General features: G+C 33.5%; 1 protein-coding gene across 3 annotated transcripts in view; it reads left to right on the top strand.

Moving 5' to 3' along the window:
* LOC118189459 (AN1-type zinc finger protein 2A) overlaps positions 1 to 24,753 on the top strand; it is a 51,241-nt gene that overhangs the window by 8,906 nt on the left and 17,582 nt on the right. For all 3 annotated transcript variants that reach the window (XR_004758278.2, XM_035360060.2, XM_035360059.2), the window contains exons 4-7: positions 1,987 to 2,031; positions 9,509 to 9,618; positions 18,758 to 18,902; positions 24,224 to 24,282. Coding sequence is in view for 2 of the 3 variants with exons in the window: in XM_035360060.2 (XP_035215951.1) it covers positions 1,987 to 2,031; positions 9,509 to 9,618; positions 18,758 to 18,902; positions 24,224 to 24,282 (359 nt within the window). In the remaining variant the exon portion in view is untranslated. The remainder of the gene's footprint in view (positions 1 to 1,986; positions 2,032 to 9,508; positions 9,619 to 18,757; positions 18,903 to 24,223; positions 24,283 to 24,753) is intronic.

The raw sequence follows: 24,753 nt of genomic DNA, 5'->3' as shown, positions 1-24,753 counted from the left end.
TCATCTTTCAACCACGCAGTTATATCTGAACAATTAGTTAAGATTTAATGTTAATTCATTATTAAAAAACATGCTTTTATCAATTAAAATCTTTTTGTTGAGAAAAATCTTCTGATTTCTTAAAAAAAATTTCTGATTTTTAATTTTCTGATTTTTTGATTTAGTGTCATACGTTAGCAAGTATGCATGTTTCATGAACTTTTTTTTTTTCAATGGCAAATTGTGAACAGTTACAGTGTAACACAGTCTATTAAATTATACAAGGCCAGATGTGGTGGTCTCTTTATTACGGAGGCACCTAATAGGTTGGCCACCATCGCCTATGAAGGAACGGACAGTTCAGCCATGCCTTCCCCAGGATTCGAACCCAAGCCCTTTGGTATCGCACTCAGGCTTCTCTAACCAATATACAGACTGGGCGGCTTCTTGAACTTCATTGCTGTAATTTTTCTTGGATTTTAAGAAAAATGAAATGGCTAAAATTTGGGACCTGCCTTTTATAGAGCAACAAGCAGTAGATTATTTTCAAAGTTATGGAATCCTGCTATCAGAAAAGTATGTATTAATAGACACAATATGATGAGCTGAATATGGCCAACAAAATATGACAGATTGCAACAATTACTTACAGGAAGTTGGTGCTCATAGAGTTCTAAACGGAGTTTTCAATAAAATCAAAGGCCTTAACAAAACAGTAAAAATCAACAAAAACCTTTTAAAGAAGTGAAAAAAGAAGCAGGTCCAATATTAATTGTTTTTAAATAAGGAGGTGTCAGTTCCCTCAGGGTTCCACAAGAGCAGCTGGCTCAGTTTTGACAGGATCTCTGTCAACATTCACGGTTGTGAGGATAATATGCAAGTGCCAATGTGCCTTCTTTGGAAGAAAGATATCGCACCTTGCTTGCTGCTGCTCAATGAATTCAACACCTTAATTTAATTGAGCATTTTTTTTAATAAACAAAAATATATTAAAGCATCGAATACTCTTGTGATGAAAGAACTATGAATGATCCATGAATTGTTTACATTTGAATGAAAATGAAGATACAATAGTGGGAGTTTACTTGGAGTTCTTTTTCTTCACATTAAGTTCTCCTCATCATGAGCAAATTATAAATAATTACGACTAGGATTGCCAGCCATTTGATGATGTTTAGCATTGGCAATATGTTGATAATCTTGTAATTGTTTACAAAATGAGGGTCATAATGATAAGGGAATACTATAATGTCTTTTAAAGCAAAATAATTTGGTTCTCTGTAAGCATTTGTAAGGTTTTTTAAATGTTTTATCTGTGCTAATAATAACCATGTGTTTACTTTTGCAAGAATTAAAAAAAACTTTTCAAGTGCAGTTTGTCTTATTTTGAATGAATATTAAGTGACATTTTATGTTTCAACATATTTTCTTTATGAAACTGAATGATGTTTTTTTTTTTTTTTTTTTTCCATGTAATGGTTCTACTGTTAAATTAAATGTATTAAACTCAAAGAAACTTTTATTAATTTTTGTTATCAAATTCAAGAGGACGCATGTCTTTCTATTTTCTATTGGAATTACACAGTTTTAGAGCATTATCACTTTCTTCTGAATGACTTTAGAGTTTTCTCCTTTACTGCCAGAACATCATTGCCAAAATTTGTAATGACATCTTCCACTGTAATTGTATTTGTCTTTCATCTGCTGAGAATGTTTTTCATAAGTAAAGTAAGAAGTGAGAATATTTTTCATAGTAAATGTATAATAATAAGCAGTTTTAACCTTCATTTATTAAAATATTTAAATGGGTATCTGTGATGCATCCTGTATTTTTATACATAACCTACTGAAATAGGTATTAATTCAGAATTTTTATTACTTGCAATGAGGGAAGCGGCCTCTTCATTTTTTAATTTCTGAAATTAACTTCATATCTTGTTTTTTTAATATATGTGTGTGTGTGTGTTAAAGTCAGAGTTATCTCAAATTTTATCTATTTGTTTCTAGATATATACAAATAAATGTGGTGTGAAAGGTTGCAAGCAGAAAGAGGTTAGTATTTTGTTTTTACTTGCAAAGAAATGCAATTTAAATCATTTTGAGTTAAATTTTCTTACCCATGTATTAAATATTCATCCTGTATTAAAATATTTTAGAACTGTATTAAAAATTGCTTACTTGATGCTTAACATAATTTTCTGTTTAAGTGCTTTGACAGAATAACAACAGGAAACAAATAAAATATTTTGGTATTCACATATTATCACATTTCAATCATCAAATCGCAGTTTTGTGACTATAATTGTTGGTTTAATTGAACGTTGTAAAGGAATTCTACCAAGCTTTTATGTTTCATTTTCATTGTGCATGTTGTTATACATTTACATTAATTTGTTTTGTTAAAAAAACTAATTTGTTAATATGAAAATATACAGTGTAATATTTTTCTACAGTATAGGATCATATAATTATGCAGTGCAAATATAATTATTATGTGATATTATAGAAGTCAAATAAACTGTTGTATAATATTTTCTGGTCAATTACATAATAAATATAATATTAATTATAAATATTTTCTAAAGTATTTGTAATTAATGTAAATATAATTGCATAATTAAATAACTTCAGCATTAATTTTTCTTTTTGATATCATTTGTAGTTAAATTCGGTTTTGCCATTTGGCAGTACAGTTACCAGTGCTTTAAAGAATGCCCAGCAGGTGGCAGAATACTGCAGACAAGTGAAAAGTGGCCAAAATAACAGTTTAAAATAGCTGGCCTGCCTGTAATGTGCACCAGTGAAGAACAGTGTTCTGTCATACCTTTTCTGAGTATTGGAAGTATGAAACCTATTTAAATCCATCAGTGAATTCTTAAGAGAAGTGTGGTGGGGCATGTTTATCATTGCAGTAATCATACAAGTGGAGTAGTAAGTTCAGAAACAGTGTGATTTCTGTGGCAGATGTGCCTTGCAAAGGGCAGGCACACCACATTGTGACTTCAGTCTGAACAACAGCAACTAAAGCCATTATGATGGACAGTTGCCATGTAACTGTGGATGAAACATCTGTAATTCTGAACATTAGTCATGGCTCACCACATCATATTATTCATGACAAGATTAAGTTTCACAAAGTGTCTGCAAGCTCTCACTCCAGATCGCTTTGACATCTGCGAAGAACTTTTACAGCCGTTTTGAAGCAGAAGGTGATGGCTTCCTTGAGAGAATCTTTATATGAGATGAAACCTGGGTCTACTATCACCAACCCCCTCCCAAAAAAAAACATTTGTATTCTACTTTTGTTTAATAAATAACATATAAAAAGAAGTATTTAACATTAGAATTATGGCAGCAGTCATTTTAACCATATCTACATTTTAATTGGACAGAACTTTTTTTATTCTTTATTTATAACTGATATTTTTTGACTTTTTGTAAAAGTTTATAAATATTACATGATATTTTTGTCCATTTTTAAATAATTATTTTTGATAATATTATTGTTTATACTTAGAATTACGACTATCAATCATTTTGACTGTGTGCAGAAAATTATACATTTTTAAGACTTTATTAGCTACTTCCGGTTTGCTGATAAACAGAGGAAGATTGCATATTTCACAGAAGTAAATGGGAGGGGTGAAAGAGAGGAATAAAAACATCTGTTTGGAATTTTTGCATGCCACATGTCTACCTGTTTATTTCCCTTGTGTTAAAAAGGTTCTTTTTCAGTATGTTCTGACCTGTTTATCATGTTGTGTAGAAGTGCTGGTAGGAAATATTTAATGAAGGAAGAGATTCGGAAAGTTTTCGAAAGCCTTTCTAATGATAATTCTGCTTCAGAAGCTGAACCTGATTAAGAATTTTTTACTGAAACTATATCCAATTTATTCAACGAGAACTGAATTGTTCCTACTAAAACAAGTGAATCCGATTCATCTGATGGAGAATCTGTTCATGAAGCAGAAAAGAAAGGTAAAAATTTATACCAAAAAATATTGCATTGCCTTCTTTTAATATAGTTTCGAGAAGTGAAATCAATGGCAGAAATCCAGCTCTAGAAAGTAGTGAAAGGCAACAAAACAGAACTCGAGAACAAGGAAGATAGCTCCAAAGTAAAGAAATTCAAAACAATGGGAGAAACAGTGAATGATGGTTCAGTTTTGGAAAATAGGAAATATTTGAACAAGTGTTACAGGGAGACTTCCTCAGCAGAATGTCTTAAGAGAAGTAGCTAAGCCAACTTTATACGCAAAGAGAAAAATAATTTATGGTTAACTCAAGTAGTGCATGCAAGTAGTACTGACAATGGACATTTTTTTTTTAACTCCACTGAAGTTAGTAACAGAAATGAGGAGTTCAGGGATAAACTGTGTTGGCACAGTAAACTGTTCAAAAGAGAAGCACCTTGTTCTTTTAAAAATATGTGTTATGAGTTAAAAATATGTGTTATACTCTCTTCTAGTAAGACTGCTAAGCATGACAATAATGCATACGTCTTATGAAGGGAAAAAAGTAAGAATATCCTGCTCAAGAGTATCATGCACTCAATATTGGAAATTGTATCTAATGAAAAAAAGGCACCGGAAGTTGTGAATTTTTACAAATCCACCAAATATGGAGTTCAAGTTTTGGACCAGATGACCAGAAAATACTCGGTGAAGTAGTTATCCAATTCAAGTTTTATTTAATGTTCTTAATTTGGCCATGATAAATGCAAGGATAATTTACAAGGGAACAACAGAATATGAGAACAGCAGTTATGATTTTATTTTGATTATGGCTGAGAAGCTTCGAAAAATGTACATTTCATCCAAAATTCACAAGCTTCCTGCATCTGACGAAAAGAGAATTGATACTTGTGTCAATCCTTCCCGCAAGCTTAAACAATGCCAAATAAATGCATGCAGAGGTAGGTAGGTAGTTTAAGGAGGACTGGAACGCCTGTTGTCTAACAGAGGTAAACAGGCATGTGTCCCACGCCCTCCTCTAACTACGGCAAAATGCAGAGGTAACAAAACTTTGAATACTTGTGAATACCATAAAAAATATGTTCATGGAACCAGTACAGGTAAAAATAAAAAAAATAGTAATCTGTATGCACTGCAAAACCGAGTAATGTGTAATCTCATTTTTATCAATAATATTTATCAGTTTATTAAATAAGAAGTTTAAAAATATCTAGAGTGATTTTTTTTTCTTTTAGCTTTCTGTCGTATAAAATTATCCATTGATTAATATATTTACTCACTTTATTTTGCTCTTTGTTACATTAAATTATCTTTTGGCTACATATATTTACTAAATTTACTGTATTTACTTATTAAACAAGCAAAATGTATCGTTATAAGCATAAGATTTACGTAATGTTAGCAAAAAGCGAGGCTTTTCTTTTACTTGGAGCAAGCAGTCAAAATGACTACGGATCATAATTATAGGTGTACGGGAAAACACCATAATGCTAGTGTTAAAATTTTCCTTAGACTCGCCCTCATACAATCAACTGCAGGCGTAGTAAACTCGGAGTCAATGAATATTTGGCAGCAATGAACAAGTAGTTGGCTCTAACTCACATATGTAGGAAGTTATATTAAAGTTTTCATTTATAGGGAGCCCATGTAGGTATCGATGAGCTTTATTAACTGTAAAGCTTTTGCTCTAGTTTTAAGGGAGAACACTTGGGAGGGGGTAGGGTTCACCCCTCTTCTCTTATCACCAATATTTCGAGAGGATTTTCAGGCCTTGTATATTTTGAATCTGACTAGCTGCACAGACACTATATACTTACAAACATCCATGCCTTCTCTAGGATTCGAACCGGAGTCTTTTAATACAACAGTCAGTGTTACTATTCACTGTGCTAGTTAGTATACGAGATACAGTACATTGTCGAAGATCTGGATGTCCAATATCCAGAATGCTATAAAATCCGGACCTCAAAACCAGCATTTTTTTTCCCCTGTTGTTGTATGCTTCACACATGCACATTTGATTCCCTCCCCCATACTAAAACATGTGGAGAGTCCAGATTTTTAATTTCACTTTGGCACTAAATAAATACTTTTTTGTTACTAAAGAAACAATAATTTAGCATAAATGTGTGTAATTAATAATTTGGCTTTGTAGCTGCATATCTGCTTTGCATACATCTCAAACCGAAACATTGATGATTTATTACTTATTAATATTTTATATCCCTTACCCAGAAAAATCCCAAATCCAGAATCACGTCCCGACGAGTTTGGATCTTGGACTGTACAATGCGAAAGATTAACCCTTCAACCAAAAAATGCTTTTGCTAAGAACCCCCAAATTTCTTACAATGAAAAAGAGTTATTTTCTTGATTTTAATGCCAAAATGCCTGTGCTATTTTATACCTAGATTTATGTGCTTTTTCCCTTTCCACCGACAGCAAGCAGCCAATCTACTGAGGCAGTTAGCCATATTGGCCACGCTGATGAAATTAACTTTGCTACAAAAGTTTCTGCATTGTAGGCTCACCTGGCCTATGTTTGTAATACATATCTAATCAAGTGTAGAGGAACAAGTAAAATGTTTAGTCCTTTTCAGAAGGCCACAAAACATTGTGGTATGTTTCTTGCAATACAAGTGTTTTGGTGAGTGCTGAGAGGTACACAAAAGAGGGCTGGATCAGTCATTAGCTCAGGGAAGGAAAAAGGGTGAAATGTGAGCAAGGAGAACAATTTTCAGTGTCCAAATGTACGGAGTTAGAGATGGATAGATATAATGTAAATAGTGTTAATGGGTTTCCACAACGTGAACAGTTAATGGATTCTGTAGATAAGTACAATTACCTTAATTTCTTGGTCATATTTCAAAATATACACAAATTAAAGACATTACAAAAAATATTCTGTGCCATATATATGTACAGCCTTGCCGGTTGGAGGGTTAATTGAGAAACGACGACCATGAATTGAAAAATGGCATCATGGTTGAACTTGCCCATTCATTTGATGGAATCTTTTGTGGTGTTCAGGCTTGATTAATTCATCAATTAAATCCAGAAAAGCATTGAAGTTTAAGAAAGGAGATGTATTGTTGGTGGTAAAGTGTCAGAACCCAAGTAATAATATAGGTAAGTGCTAATATATCAGTATTAGAGAAGAGGAAGTGTCAGTGTGCAGAACACTTTCAAGAAGGCATATGTGGGTACTAGATGCATAGAATTAAAAAAAAAAAAAAAAAAGAAGAAGAAGAAGAAGAATGTCTGTTGTACAAACCTACTTCGACATATTTGTGTGTATCTCAATAAATAATCGATGTTGACTATGAAGGTTATAAAAAATTAATCCCTTTCAAATGGAATTTCTTTTGAGATTGTGAAAGGCATTAATGGATGGTAGTTAGGACAGTAAAGAAGAATTTCAGCTAACCATAAAAAGACATCAGATTCTGCTGAAGACTCTGCTGAAGCTGCTTGAATAAGAAGTGTAGATAAAGTACGAATTTCAGAAAAAAGGATAGCCACAATGTTTAAAGTGTTGTGGAAAACAGCAGCACATAAAAATTCATTTAAAATTGTTTTTATTTTCAGTTATTTTTTAATATACAAGGTCCGGCTATTAATTTAAAGGTTAAACACATAGCCATTTAATACGATTCAAAGTAATCCCCATTAGCCGTAATGCACGTCTGTGCTCGGCTGTACAAATTTCGGAAAGAAGTTTTAAAGTCCTCTTTTGAAATGCTTTTTAATAGTGACGTTACAGTTTTCTTGATGGCTTTGACATCCTGAAATCTTGTTCCCATCAGCGAATTTTTCAGCTTAGGAAACAGGAAAAAGTCTGCAGGTGCTAGGTCTGGAGAGTATGGTGGATGCTGCATTTTAATGACACCATACTGGGCTAAGAATCGCCTTACAAGCAACGTAATGTGTGGGAGGGCATTGTCATGTTGCAGCAGCCAACTCCCATTTTGTTAAAAATGAGGCCTCACTCCACGAATTCATTTTTGAAGTCGGTCAAGAGCTTCTGTGTAGAACTGTCCATTGATAGTCATGTTAGGAGGAAGAAATTCATGATAAATGAGTCCATCGCAATCGAAGAAAGCGATTAACATGACCTTGATTTTGGACTTTTTCATTTTTTCTGCCTTGGTGAACTTGGAGACCGCAATTCGGAGCTTTGACGCTTGGTTTCAGGGTCATATTGATAACACCAAGACTCAGCTCCCATGACTATCCTATCCAGGAATGCAGGGTTCGCATCAGTGTTGTTGATAAGTTCACCACATGCGTCCAGTCTCAATTGCTTTTCTTCGTCCCTTAAATGGTGAGGAACAAATCTGGAACAAATCTTGTGTTTGCCTAGGTCTTGCATCAAAATTTGCCGAACCATCTCTTTGTCCATGTTGAATTCATTGGCGAGTACTCGAATAGTCAATCGATGATCACATTTCACCATATCGCAAACTTTTTCAGTTGCTTCCGGCCTGCGTACGGACTGCGGCCGACCTGTGTGTGGATCATCTTCGATGCTTTTGCACCTGTCCCGAAAGCGTTTAAACCATTCAAAAGTTCTTGAGTGGGATAATGCTTCCTCACTGTAAACTGGTTTTAACATTTTGTAGGTTTTCGCAGCTGTCATGCCCAATTTGAAGCAAAATTTAATGTTAATTCTTTGCTCCATTTTCACTTCGACAATAGGAATTTAAGAGCTACGTTTTAATGCGCCTTTCCCGAGAACCACTTACTTCAGAATAGCGCCGAATGCACTCCACATGCGCAAGAAAACGCTGTTCAATGTGCAATCATTAGCGCCATCTTCCCACTTTTCTTTCTCCTACAGTTATGCCAGTCCTAGAAATTAATAGCCGGACCTTGTATGTTATGCTCATGTTATTATTTTCTAAGATATATTTCATTGCTCTGTTTTCTATTTAATTCAGATTAAGTTTTTATCACATTTTGAATAGCATGAAAAAATATGTGAACTGCAATCATTCATTATTAGTGGAATTAGCTATATTATGTGTTTTGCTTTTCATATTAATTAATCTTTAATTTATATGTTTGCCCAATATATATCCTGTTAAAAAGATGCCTTCAAATTCAAATATATTTAGTAATTAATTGAGTAAATTAAAAATAAAATACTGATGTTGCAAATCAGGTATAACTTAGAGAGGTTTTCATCCTGAATAAAATTCTTGTTGTCTTTGTAAAGTTGAAGAAAAAACAATTGTCCTTTTTTTGTTGGTAAGTATTATACTGTATCTCACAGTTATTAAAAGAGGGCAGTTAATACTTGTTTCATCATTTATTACATGAACCACAAAGTTGGAAAATCACAGAAACCTGCTAAGCATTGCATCGTTACATCAGATTAATTTTCATGAAATCTAAAATTTTTGTATTAGAATGTAACGTTCCTTTTTGGTAAGCAAATTATTGTTAATAGGAAAAAACGTTCATTGAATGTAAAGTTAAATTTAATTGTAAATGATGCATCTTTTTGTGTATGTAGAAAATTCTTTTTTTTTTTTTTTCCTTCTTTTTTTTAGGTTATACGGATCACTTGTGATATTTGCTCCAGAAGCTACTGCCTCAAACATAGACATCCTATAGATCACAAATGTCAAGAGCAGAAAATGACACCTGCCCAAGCTGCTGGGTAAATATATGGCTTCAAAATTTTAATAATCAAAGTTCTAAGTAGCTTTTGAGTACTTATATTAATAAATACAAGGTGTGTTTAGGTAATAAGTGCCATTTGAATTTAAAAAAAAATTAGAAGTGTTTTCAGGATATTTATTGCATATTCCATATCTGAACCATTTTCAAATAACAGTCACCGTTACCGAGATGTTTATTATAATAGACCACAAGTTTTCTAGAATTTCAAGTTTTATAGAATACAGTTTTTTTAACATGAGCATGCTGTGTATCAGTCGAATCCTTTTTCGAGTCATATTACTCTTAACAAATCATGAACTCAATGTAGTTGGAATGTTGACCAGTATTATATTAAAAATTAGGGCTATGGAGGACCCGTTTGTTGCCACTTAAATGCAATAGTGAGGTTTGAAAGTCCAAGCATGCCAAATAGTCAAAAGCATTTATAAGTGTAGAGTGGCGAATAGAACAAGGAGGGGTGATAGTCACTAAATTCAAAATTAAAGCTGTTGAGGATCCACGTGTTAAGTTTTAAAGTTTACCCTGTGTCTTGAACAATACAGGTTTGGCATATAGAATCCAACTTTTTTTTTTGGCTGAGTGATTTCCTCTTAGTTTGCTATAATATTTCCATTTCACAATAAGTTGTAGAATTAAAACCGATTATTATGCTTATACATTTCATTCAAAAGAATGCAGTTTGTGTGGTTTTTCTGTTCAAATCTGTTGTCCTGAATTTTTTTCTTTTTCAAAATGGCATTGTTTAATTCTGTTATGGGACAGCCATGTATTACCAACTGTCATTGTATTTATTCATTACAAATAACTAGCTTTTAGCTAGTTATTTGTAATGAATTATGAGTAAAAGCCATTATGAGTCTTGCATCTTGGTGTTTAACCCTACAGTGCTCGTGTGGCATATTGTTACGTTAAAGGTTGCACGGTGTCTACCAGATGCCAGGTATATTTTTGTTGTATTAATATATATTTAGGTTATTCAACTCAAATTTATGAATGCAAAGAGATTATTGAAATAACATACATATATTTGTGGTATCCTTTTACAAACATCCCGCGAACGGGCTGGCTGCATGGGTGTTTTCGTGGTTTTCCCCATGTGTAACGTGTATACGAGCCAGTTTCCCTTAGAAAGTCCTCCACGAAAGGCATCCCTCCTCTTAGGCAGATAGCCCTAGTGTGCTTTGCCATAATTAAATACACCAACCAACACCACCTTTTACAAACACAAATAACAGAACTTCAGTTTACAGTGAGACTTAATTTTATTCAACTTAAATACAAGTGAAATTGTCTTGGTTAGTTGCATAAATTAGCAATCAATGCATATTTGCTGAGTGTTTTCTGAACATAAAAATGTTTACAACCGCGGTATTTGTACTTGGTGTACTTGTTCTTGAAATGACCACATTCATGACATCTCTGCATTTTAGTAGTTCAAGCCTCTACTGTAAATTGAACTGTACCCTCATCTGGGCAAATGCTCTGAATATCCTGCTTGAGGTTTCTAGGTAATGATGAACATTGAGAACATCTACGCAAGGAATCATAACCTACCCAAAAGTTTAAAAAACTCACTGTGCCTGGTGCTGATTGATACGTTATTTGCATGACATATTATTTGAGCATTTATAGCTGCTACATTCATCATACTGTAAAATATGACCATAAGGCATCTGTTCATTTTCCTGGTGACATTGTATGTGCTACACAACTGGTCAACAGTATAAACTCCTGATTTAGTTGCGTTATAAAAGGTTATCATCTGTGGCTTGTGTTTTTTTTTTGTTTTGTTTTGTTTTTGTGACATGATTCATCAGTTACATCATCATGATGCATAGTGGAGAGAATCAGAACCACCTTGTTTTCCTTAGTTACATAAGACATTAGGCTCATTCTGAAACCCAAACAATGATGTTCCTACTTCCCGATTCTTTATATGTGTAAACTCTGGAGGAATTTCACTCTTATTCTTTCTCATAGTTCTAACCAAAGTAAGATTATTTTGAAGCAAAAAATTAGCTAAATGTAACGAGGTAAAAAATTTGTCTACAGTTATATTGCGACCTGTTCCTGAGATTACAGAACTCATCTATTTAACATCTGTGGTTCGTTGCTAGTTCCGAATGGACCTGCAGGCTGCTTGCCAGCATATATTTCTAGGTTTATAGTTCAGTACATACTAGCATCTACTAATGCAAATAATTTGATCCTATACCTCATTTGGTTTACTAGGGATGCACTGCCTGAAGAAACATTTACCCATAAAAGTATCTAATCTTTCGTCAACTGTACAATATTCTCCAAAGGAATAAGCATTCTCACAGTTTTCTAGAAATGAAGATAACACATAACGTATAGGCGCTAAATTGTCAGTTTTGTTCCTTATCTCTCATGTGTCCCTCTTGTCGAACCTCAAACAATATGAAAGGAACCTAAATCGTTTTTCAGACATTATTAGATGGCATAACGCAATACCATTTTATCAGAGGACCATATCTCCTTGGTATTTGCATGATTGTCCTTACTAGAAGCACAAATGTGTAATATGCCTAGAAGCTCTTTTATTTCAATTATGTTGGTTAAATGGGCATCCCTTTCCCGAGAATAGTTTTCCTGTACTGTGGACATCTGTTCATTTGTGAACTTAACTACATTAGATAGCTGGCCATTGTCGAAAAATCATGCCCAACATTGCTCTGGCTTTCCAGCATTTTTTGTGACACCTTTCACCCCTGGCAAATGAGTGATAATATTATGTCGTCGAGTGCGTATATTTTTTATTTTTAGGTGGGCACATTTTTGATCATTTTGATGATTTATTCCAGCCTAGGAAGTAATTATCAGCAATATGATCATCACTATCGCAATCATTGGGGACTTTCTTGCTCAGTGTCTGTTTTCTTCTCTTGTTTCCACTCTACCTTCTTCTGTATCACTATAATCATCAAAATCATCGCCTGATTCATATTCTTCCATCAGCATACGTATCCCTATTTCTCTGTCACACTCATTTGCCATATTGAATTTTTTCTGAGAAGTCATCTTGACTCTAAAGGTAAGAAAATAAATAATAAAAACAAATGTTACCCACAAAAATTATAAATACCAAAAGAAATACATTCTTTTTACATTTAAAATTATATATATTCACAATTTCTTTCACCTATCACTAAAATAAAAAAAAAAAATAAATAAAATAAAATAAATGCTACTATGGACAGCTGTTGATAATATAAATTAAAAATACTAAAATATATAAATTTTAAAATACTTTTTGAACAGGTTTGACGGTCACATTACATCTATGGAGCCTTTCCTTCTTTACATAGACTTTCTTTGACTCAGCCAACACATGTGTTGGTATCGGTGCTACTCTGTATAAACGTGTCGGTATTGGTGCTTAAAACTATTTACTTAAAAAAAATACCCTGGAAAATATGACTACAGGAAACAAGAAATTAAGCTAGACAATTCAGTATAAACTAGGAGAGTTAAACTACGCCAAAGTGCATGGAAACAGAGCAGCAGCAAGGCATTTCGGTCCACCACCTACCGGAAAAATGATATGTACTTGGCGACTGCAGGAAGATCAACTGAAGACTGCTAAAAAACTAAACCATAACCTTTGATGCCCAGCTCCATCTTGGCCTGAACTTGAAAATGCCGTAAAAATGTGGATAGATAAGAGGAAATCTGGGATAAGTGTTTCAATCAAAATGATAATCAATGAGGCCAAAGGATTTGCAGAAAAACATGGGAATCAACTTTTCAGGGTCTGAGGGCTGGTGCTACAGGTTCATGAAAAGGCAAGGCTTATCAATGCGCACAAAAGCAACTATTGCACAGAAAATGGCAGCAGATTATGAAGAAAAAATGCTAGTATTTCATAGGTTTGTTATAAATGCACGCAAGAAAATTCTTTTGAGCTCGGTCAAATAGGAAATATGGATAGAATTTCACTCACATTTGATGTACCATCCAACAAGACTGTGAGTATTAAAGGGTGTAAATCAATAACCATAAGAACCACAGATCATGAAGAAACCCGATATACGGTAGTTCTAACATGTTGTGCTGATGGCACAAAACTACCACCGTTTTTCATATTCAAAAGAAAAACTTCCAACGGGTGTAATTGCTCATGTTCATCCAAAAGGCTGGATGGACGAAGCTGGAATGAAACTGTGGTTACAGAACGTATGGGCGAGGTGACCTGGTGGACTCTTAAGAAAACCCTCTGCTTTGGTTTTGGATTAGTTTAGCGCCCATAGAATTGAAACGATAAATAATAAAGCGAGAGAATTTAAAACCCAGATAGCTGTCATTCCTGGGGGACTGACTAGCCCATTGCAGCCTTTAGATGTATCGGTGAATAAGCCATTTAAGGAAAAAGTGCGAGAATGATGGAACAAGTGGATAGGAGAGCCACATCACGCCCTCACACCCTCAGGTAGAATGAAGCGGCCCTCTATTTCACAAGTGTGCGAGTGAGTAAAAAGATCTTGGGAGGACGTAAAGGCTGAAGTAATTATTAAGTCCTTTAAGAAGTGCGGAATCAGTAATGCTCTTGATGGAACAGAAGACGACGCATTATTCAAAGATACGATGACGGAAACAGTAGTGAAGACGATATTCTCGTTTTCGATGATGATAATAATAGTGAAAAGGATTTTTATGGTCTTGAAAGTGATTAAAGTCTAATTTTAATTTCATGATAGGCAACGTTTTCTTTGAATCCATGGTTTTTATTTTTTCTGCTTTATTTTGTATTATGTTTGATTGCTTGCTATTCATTCATTTATTCATTATTGAAATTTACATATCATGTTCAAAATAGCTTGTCATTTGTTAATTTTCCTTAATAAAAATATGTTTGGTAATTGCATTCAATGATTGTTTATTTGGCTTTTACGAAACATGCGAACTAAAAGAAACCACATTTTAAGTTATTGTGGTACCTTCTAAATAAGGGTGCGTCTTATATGCCGTCAAATACGATACCTTTAGAATCAAAAACGGTCGCGGGGTGTCTTCTAGGCTCCAGTAGTGCACAACAGCTTATAACCTCTTCCTTTCAGCCCTTAAAGGAAAATAGCATTGTTTCGATGATTTCTACTTGTTTGTGTATAATTGACAGAAAGGTAGACGGCAGCATAAGCTTGCTTGTGCATCTGTTTATAAAGCAATTAAAAAAGAAACATCCCTGGCGTCTGTGGGATGCCATGCTAGCAGTGCGGGGTTAAGTGCAGAACACTTGTTTAAATGTTTTTTGTTCATATTTTGTCCAGAGTTGTAAAGTAAATGCACTGGAGAATTCTTAAGTCTAATATAGGAGAGATGAGCATTGATGCAATTATGTCCAGTCAAAAGACAGAATGAAGCCACAGCCGTAACATGAGAAGAATCGAGGATATCATATCCCATGTTCAAGAGATACTGCCAAGGTTCCCAGCCCTAGCTTTTATGCAGAAATTTGAATTATGAATCTTGCAAAATTCCATATTTCGTTTTTAGTAGTTCATAAGATTTCTGGGTTTGCAGAGGACAATAATTCCCTTCTTGCCAAAAATCTGCACTTTCATTTCTCTGTACTGCACTATGCCTACAGCGCTATTTAGTCAAAATATTTAGAATGTTCAAAACATGTCTGCACTCATAAATGTGTTTTGAGTCTCAAGTTTTGTTATTAGCAAGAGCTTGAATGATAAACCTAGAGTCTGAGAGGGTGACAACTATGGAGAAAAAGGACCTACAACAGCAAAGTTATCACAGAGCTACATGAATTGCTTCGGTGCTTTTCCGTTTTGCCGATGCAAATCTTGCCAAGCAGACTTTATTGGCTATAACACACAGTATGCACATAAAAAAATGTTAACAAATGTTAGTTCTAAGATTTTTTTTACTTTAGAGGCATAAACATTTTAACATTGTTTAAATTCTTTTTTTTTTTCAAATGGGTCTGTCATTTTCTTTTTCCACATCAATTCCATGAGGTAACTTTTCAGATGATGACATGCCATTCCAGTCCACAACTGTTCCATGACTGATTTCTAACTGACTCATTTTCAGACCATTTAACTGACGTTAATTCTTTGCTCCAACCATAAACAAACCTCACAGACTTCAAGAAATTTAATTTTGATGATTCGAACCATGTGCCTTTCCGGATACATTTACTGCAATAAATTTTAAGGTTGCAACACCACTGCATTTCATCTCTGAAATACATAATTTATAAAATTTTATTTTTAAATATAATATTTAAAAATTCCCATTTCTTCGATATGTGATACATGGAATTCCTTAACGGCATCCAAAACTATATAAAATTATCTGAACTAGAATCTGTATACTGCCATTGCCACATTAATTCATAAAAGTAAAAATGTAAAATATCCTCCATACTGCTGAACTGTCTGTAGCATTTCTTTTGAAAATCGATTTTTATTATACCCCACATACCTTCCATAGTGTTGATATGAGCTCTGGTTTCGAAATCTCTAAATCTTGCTGGGTAATTTATCGAGAGGTTTCATTTACATACCAATCAATCAATGTTTCCATTCCAATTCGTTCAAAAGTGTACAAAAACTTCAGGTTAATCGTACCATGAGCAGGCATTTTACGGTGTAAAGCACAAAATAAGCAACATACTTCCTAACCGACAGCCATACCTAAGTAAGCCGTTACAAATATTTTCCCCATCAGTCAAAATCACGGCAATCAGGCATTACGACTAGTCGCACCATAACAGGGTTTCCATAACATTCAACTACTCAGGTTACCATAAATGAAATGAAAACTTGGCGATAATAAAAGGTGTGTCCTAAAATATAGACTAAAATATAGTGTCCTAAAATATAACCAAAGAAATATGATGATTTTATGGATAGGCTTGATAATTTATCGACAACAATTTGAAATATTTAAGAGTGTGAATTTAAGATTATGCTTAGTATCACTTCTGTGAAAGGTAGGAACAATTATTTGTTCATACATAAGTAGGATTGATATTGCTAAGTTTGTTAATGCATTTTGTTTCGTGTAAACCTAAACTTGGAATTAATAAATTTTGAATTAATAAATTTTGACTTTATTACCCAATAAGTACATATAACTACTGTTCAATTAAATGACATTCTTGATGTAAAATATCCATGCTGAATGAATGTTTCCAGAATTTGATTGGTTTATAAATGTAAATTAAAAGTGTGTAATATAATTTTCTTTAGGTATGTAATAATTACTTGAAGTGTTAGCAGTTTGGTGGTTTAAATACTCACCACTAAATTGTAAGCATAAATTCAAAGCTGCTTGACTTGTGCATCTGGAATATTTAAAAGTTAAGAGATGAATTAATGATATATGTATAATTCAAATTATTTCTAGTTCCTTTTATGTATACTATACATTTTAAAGCTTCTATTGTGAAAGCTGCCAATTTGAAGTTGTCATCTGTAATTAATATAAAGATTTCTATGAATTTTTATGTACCATGTGTAAAATGATAATGTTTTGAACTACACTGGTTATCATAAATTAAGGAGAAATCGCAAAAAATCACGACTACTGAAAAAGTTACATGTAGAATTTTATGATACAATATACAACACATAGTAAGGCATTAATAACAATATACAACACATAGTAAGGCATTAATAACATAAAAAGAAATTACCAGACAATTATGGTAGTATAGAAATTAGCACATGAATAAAATGAACAAATTGAAGATTTCAGTTTGCTATAGTAAAAGTACCTTCAATATGGAATATAATCGCTTCTAGAAGCAATACAGCACATTCAGCCATGTGTGATGCTTTCAATTATGTGGTCTATCAGTTCCATAGGAAGCGAGAGCGATTGCTATTGCAAAGCAGTTGCAAGCGCGGCAGCGGGGTCGGATTGAGTGCAGCTAGACTTATCCCTAAAGCATCCCAAACATGCTTGATAGGATTCAAGTCCGGTGATCGAGCTGGCCACTCCATGTGCATAATTGTTTCCTGTTGAAGATAATCATATACAATGCGAGCCCTGTGTGGTCTTGCATTTGTCGTCCTGTAACAGGAAAGCGTCACCTATTGCCCTGGCATATGGGCACACATAAGCATCAAGGATGTCATCTCTATAAACATAAGCATTCACGGTTTCCCTTCGAAAAACATGGAGGTCTGTGCGTCCACCCAAAGAGATGCCACCCCAAGCGCAGACACTGCCTCTTCTGTATGCATCTCTTTCACGGACGTTTGACGGATGATAATGGGTTCCAGGTTCTCTCCATATTAAATAACGCCTACTATTGCGTTCTAGACTAAAACCTGGACTCCTCCGTAAAGAGAATAGCCTTCCATTGCTCAGCCGTACAGTAGACATGTTGTTGTGCCCACTGCAAACGGTCCCTCCTATGACATGACTTGAGCGGCATGCAAATGGTTGTTTGCCTCGCATACAGACCACTTTCGTGAAGCCTTCTACACACAGTTGACGTTGACACCAACCTTCCGGTGGCTGCAGCAAGGGAAGATCTAAGAAGAGTTGGAGTAGCAGTTCTATTTCTGAGTGCACATAATGTTAAATATCGGTCATCGGCTCTTGTTGTAGCAGTTGGCTGTCCTTGGCTGAACCTCCTAGGTGCCGAATCTGTGATTTGAAATTGCCTCCAAAGTCTATGAACCACAGAAAGACTTACATTTAGCCATCTGGCCACTTCTGTTTAACTTTGTCCTGCCTCTAGTCTCTCAATGGCTTTCCATCATGGTTCTGCAGGCAGATGATGCCTGGAGATCATTGTTACGAATTGGCTATCTCAGATTTCTGATGTCACTATCACAATGAAATATGTGGGCTTGCTCTCAAACATGGACTTTTATGCTCCTCGCAGATGATGTATTCCGAGTGCAGCACCACTAATTTGCAGATTGGAGTTTTACTTTCAGCTACTCTTACTTGGCAACATATTCAAATTTTACACGGTTTGGCTTATTTTTGAGCGAGTTATTGCTATTTTTGTGATTTTTCCTTAATTTATGATAACCAGTGTATGATTAATGTGCTAATAGATGTTTATGAAAAATTAAACAATATCTCTTTTTTCACATTTTGCATTTTCATTTTAGAGCTGCAGCCATTGCCAGAGTCCAAAACTTAAAAAAGTCTAGATTTCCATGGTCATCAAACCAGACTAGTGCCTCTAATGTTGAGAAGAAGCACGTTACACCGTTGCCAGAGGTTTCAGTTGTATCTTCAGTTCAAGGAAGATTAGTAAGTTTGTTAAAAACTTAATTCTTTTTAAATATGAAATGAAAAGTAAAGTGATATAAAAATAAAATAGTTATTATTTAATATTTTGCTCGTGAAATTTAAACCGGAACTATATTTCAGGTAGATTAGAATAAAATTAAATTTTTCACTTCACCTTTATTGAAAAAAATTCAATTTTTAATATGTATATGGGAAAAGTTATATTTAACCATGTAGGCATTTTATATTATTCATAAAACTTACAAATATATAATACTGCTTCATATTTTACAAAAATAGTCAAATTTTTTGTCACATTTTATTATTCTCAAAATGTTGAACTGATTGTTACTGGCAGGATATTTTCTGTTAACTTTAAATTTTTAAGCAATATAAAATGATATGAAACTGCACATTTTTGCTTTTATGAGCAGCTTTCCTCACACAGACAAGCTTGGCAGAAAGTTTTAATGCATGCATTTACATTATAAAACTGTATTTTGTGGTGTGAATAATTTATATTACTGCTTTATAAGAGGATAATTTTATTCATATAAAATTGCATATGGGATCATGAAAAAACATTTTCAAAACCTAAACAACTATTCTTTATATGAAGAATTTCAAAACACTTTCATAATCAATCTTGTATAAAAGAGGTCACCTTATATACACTTTTTTGATGTTATGTAAAAGAAATATGCAGGGGAGACATCATAATTGCATCCAAATTCTTCAACATCAAAATCATCTTCAATAAAGCTGCTTCATATTTTACAAACATACGTGACATAACAAGAGTTATAAAAAGCTCCTTAAGCAAATATTTTTCATGTACATAATTCTAGGACAAGTAATTGTCATCATAAAATCAAATTGTCAGGATCTGCTCTATGTTCTATTGGCCATTTTGTATTTAAAATAGTTATGGGAATGATAAATGAATAGCTCATAAATTTTTGCTAATTTTTAACAGAAATTAATGGGCAGAATTATTGCTTATATGGGAGCCAAGCATGATGGTTAAATAATTAAGTTTGCATTATTTTATATTTTTCATATTATCTGTATAGTCTTTAAAAGTCCTTAGGTTTTTGTGAAATTATTTTTGGTCCTTGAAATTTTCGGCCAAAATTTGCAAGTGGTCCTTAATTTTGTTCAGCTGATTCTTTCATCCGTTTTCTATACCTGTAGGTGAATATAGAGCTTAGTCCATGTGGCATATAATGGATCCATTGCAGATTGGTATTGTAAACAGCAAAAGAATAATCACCTATCCTAGAATGAAAATTTCAAAGTGTCTTAACTGTTTCTTTGCTCACCTTTTCAAAATGGATATTATTAACAAGAATACTGATTGTCTTTATTAAAAAGATTGTTCTTGGATTCGATCTACTGTGATGCAAGCGTTATCTTCAGAAAAATCAGAAAATTTAATTTCATGATAGTCATGCATCCACCCACTATTATCGGCAAATCCTGAAATTCTTCAAGGATGCGAGCATAAGTCATGAATAGAGCCAAATGTAGTAAAGCTGCTAAATGCAACAAAATTGCTAACAGAAATAAGCTTCCTTCTTCTTTTGCAGAATATTTGAATTTAAAATATTTTGATTTCTATAGCTAGCGATTATATATATGTGTATTTCTCTCTGGTAATAAACTTTTGTAAACTATGGATTAAAATTTTTATGCAAAAAAAGTTTTCAAAATTCAGACTCAAACTTATAAAATTCGTCCAAGCATAAGTCAGAAAACAGTAGATTTTGAAGGACTGTAGTCTACTCTTTCATGAGGAATTCGAATTTTTCTTAATCATTCCTCCTCTTTTGTTCATTTTCATTAATTGAGGTTATCTTTTTGTCCTTTTGTCTGGTATGTATGCCAGCCATAAGAAACGAATAACAATCTTAGTCTTGCTTATATAAAAGGTGAGACCGAAAAGTAAGGTGACTCACCCCTCCTTTCGAAAATGAGAACAGCCCGACAACCTGACACATGCACTTTCAACTTCGGTATGCAACATTGAAGTTCAGGGTCATTTGCAAAGTTTTTTGTTTTGTGTTTGTTCGTGCAGTCACTTAAACGGGAAAGGTGTTAGTGCATTGTGTAATGGAGTAGAAAACGAATCTGAAATTCTGTTTTAAAATGGTTAAAACTGCTACGGAAATCTTGGAAATGCTTCGAAGTGTATATGGCGAAGAAACTTTTATCTTGCAAGACAGTATTTCAGTGGTTCAAACTTTTCCGTGAAAGTGTGGAGGAGGAGGATCACAGCGTAAGACCGATGATGAGCAGAACGATGGTAAATGTCGAAAGAGTTAGGAAAGTATTGCTACAAGATCGCCGTTTGTCCGTCCGAATAATGGTGAACGATTTGAATCTTCCTCGTAAACTTGTCTGAACGATATTGACGCAGGATTTGTTTAAACAGGAACTTTGTGCGATGTTTCTCCCTCATTACTTAAGCGATGAAAAAAATCAGCAGCGATTGGACTCCTGTGGCAACTTCATCAATGCAGCAGATAAAGATGACACATTTTTACAGTCAGTTGTCACAGGAGATGAAACATGCTATGTCACGTATGATCCACAGACGAAATGCCAAAGCATAGAGTGACCTGGTCTCTCATCGCCAAAATCGAGAAAGTTTCGTTTCGGAAAATCAAGGGTTAAAACAATGTTTGATTACCTTTTTCGATGCACAGGGAATTATCCATAAAGAATACGTACATTGATATGATGGAAATATTAATTATAATATTCTGTTAATTATAAATACTTTTTCCTGTATATTTGAAATGAGATTTTGAATTAACCACTACAGTTATTGATTATACTAGAAAGGAATATGTTAAAGTAGGTCAAATTTTCCTTAACAGCTAAAGTTCAAACTTGGGACTTCAGTTTTTGATTACTGCGGTGCAAAGTTTTAGTTTTCCAGTGTTGTTATCTTTAGGGGAGGATGTCAGCTTGATGTTTTCAGCAAGTGTGGGGGTATATCAGGATCATAATGTAAGAGCAGAGGCACTTACACTGAGATGTTGAGAGCTGGGTAGTGCTGGTGGCAGCAACTGTGAGAAGCGTCAGGTAATGAGGTGCTGTAGGCAATGGACTGAATATGGTCTTCTGTATGCATACAAGGACAACTTCATACTTACTTTTCGCTTTCTCTTCTGTCTTCTCTCCTTTATTGGCTCCATTGCTAAACATTGGGTTGCACAATAAAAAGGAGCTCCCGTCACCAACTTTCTCTTGCACTCTCTTTTGCACCAGTCGTGCTAATGAGTAGGACACCATGGTGTTGAATCACTCAGCAACTTCTGGTCATTTAAAAAGGGCTGAAAAATAGTGATAATAATAATGATCTCTTTTGTCATTTCTTAAACTTGACAGTAATATATTTCACCTCGAAAGGGGGAATATTTTCCTGTTGGTTTTGTTATTGAAATTTTATTATTATTGGGTCATTAAAAACTTTTGGTCATTTAAAAAGGATTGAGAAACAGTGATAATAATGTAGTTTCTCTTTTGTCACTCCTTAAACTTGACAGTACTATATTTCACCTCAAAAGGGGAATATTTTCCTGTTGTTGTTAGTATTTTTGTTATTATTATTAAATGTGATTTTGCATCAAATCGCTGTAAATATGTTTCACTTTTCATGTGAGTCTGTTGCCATTCTGCAAAATTTAAAATAATTATATATCAGACTAAAGCTGTCTCTTGTGGAATAACAAACGAAGTTGTATGAAAGCAATAGGTGCAGTTCTTAATATTCATGTCTAACTTTTAATCGGATTGATTTAAATAATAAAAATACATTTAACTCAATAAACTAATAAAAATACAGACGAAAATCTTTAATCCAAACTCGTTGGGACTTCGGCGATTCCGGATTATCGCTTTTTCCATATTATAGATCATCAGTTTAAATCTGGTAAGATGGCATTCAGAAATTATAAAATTAAAAATATGAAACCATAATTTATGAAATAAAAAGCAATTATGATCTAAAGGGTATCAAAATTTATCAAAAAAAAGCTTAATATTTATTTGTTTACTTTATTAAGCATTTCTTTCAACGCGCGCATGCACATTACGCATAGTCGAAATTAGAAAATTGCAACCAGAAAATTATTTGATGTGTATTCGTGATATTTATAATGACAAGGAATTTGATTTAAATCATATCAAAGACGGAGTACATCGAGATGAAATACTACATTTAGTTAGGAATTATAGGCCGAATAAAATAAAAACATCTACCCTGAAGATAAGGATAGTGTTGACAGATCAACTTCCAGTTCATTGCGCGCTGCGACATTTTCCCCCTCCTCCTCTGCAGAGTAGCGTAAAATTGATAAACAGATTTTGGAATGGTTTGAGAAACAAAGGATATGCCTTTAACCATTTTTTGCAGTAATTCCACTTTTTGTTTGATGGACATCGAAACATACTTTCGCTTTGTAGATCCTCCGGCAGCTCCAGAATCGGAAATTCTTTTTGACATAGTTCAAGCTTACTTTTATAAAATTGTTCTAACAGTCTGCAAAAAATAATAAGCCGGATCCAATTAGAAGATTAAAGAACAATGCAATCTGCAACATTAACTGAAATAGATAATTAGATCATTTTAGCTTAGCATATACTGTCCGTTATACATTATGCGCAGAAAGTTTTGTAGCTTTGAGGTCCAGATTATAGATCATTCCGGATTATGGACATTCGGATTAAAGACTTTTGACTGTATTCAATATTTTCATAAAGTTATATTATATAGATATGGGAAATTTTTAATGGATATTTAAGTAACAAATTCAAGGATTCAAAAGCGAGCAGTGGTAAAACAATACAGAATAAAACATTTTTATCTCCTGTGTGAGACTATCAGAAATTCTAAAGGTATGCCATTTTAAAATATTTTATGATTTTGCTGTCAAATTGAATTTTATGTCGCATATGTGCAAAGAACATTATATTTAATAGAAAAAGATAACACACTAAAGTTTAATGATAAAAAGACAAAAAGAGGTTTTGTAAGCCATCTTACCAAGAAAACTGAACAGAAAGAAATTTAAATTTTCAGAAATTTTGTGATTTTGTTGTTGAACTGTATGTTAAGTGTGAAGAAAATGATGCTTAATAATGTTACTAAAAAGACAAAAATAAATGGGTTAGCAGGAGTGAATGCTAGGACAGACTGGCAGACTGAGCGAGTGCATAAAAAATCCTTGTCAAGCCCTTTTGAGTGATCATTAAAATCTGAAATATTTCAGATTTTTTTTATTGTTTATTAATTTTTTTAAAGTTCTTGTTTATTTCTAAGGATTTTCTTTCAGTCTGAAGATGAAGCATTGGCTCTAGCTTTGCAAAAGTCTATGAATGAAACTAAACCCAAGTAAGTCTAAAACTATTTTTGTTTTCAGTTTTTCGATTGTTTGAGGGACTGAGTATAAACTAAAGGGGCTTTATATTGATCTCTTTTCCTGTTATATGAAATTTTCAAATTTAATTAGAAAAAATGAGTCTAAACAAAAAAAGAACTTTATGTGTATTAAAAAATAAATTTTAATTTAAAAAATACAGACAGCTTTAATAAATAAATGTTTAGAGATAACATTTTATTGAAGTTTTACTGTAGTATTTCAGCATCTGAAATGTTAGGACCCTGTAGAGTTGTAGAAAAGTAGTTTATAATAAATTTGCTTTTATATTTAGTCTTTAACATAAAATGTATGGTTCTTTCTTGATAAAACGGCCACTACAGAAGACTTGTGGGATATGAAATTTGTGTGTTACAAACTGGATATTTAAGTATGTTAGTTTTGGCAATTAAATATTCTAGACACTAACGAAAGTATCAAATTTA

This window comes from Stegodyphus dumicola, chromosome 2 (assembly GCF_044657685.1).
Source record: "Stegodyphus dumicola isolate Sdum_Otavi_A_Nest chromosome 2, ASM4465768v1".
Lineage (NCBI taxonomy): Eukaryota > Metazoa > Arthropoda > Arachnida > Araneae > Eresidae > Stegodyphus > Stegodyphus dumicola.
The sequence above is the reverse complement of the archived record's forward strand: the minus strand, read 5'-3'. Positions and strand labels throughout refer to the sequence as shown.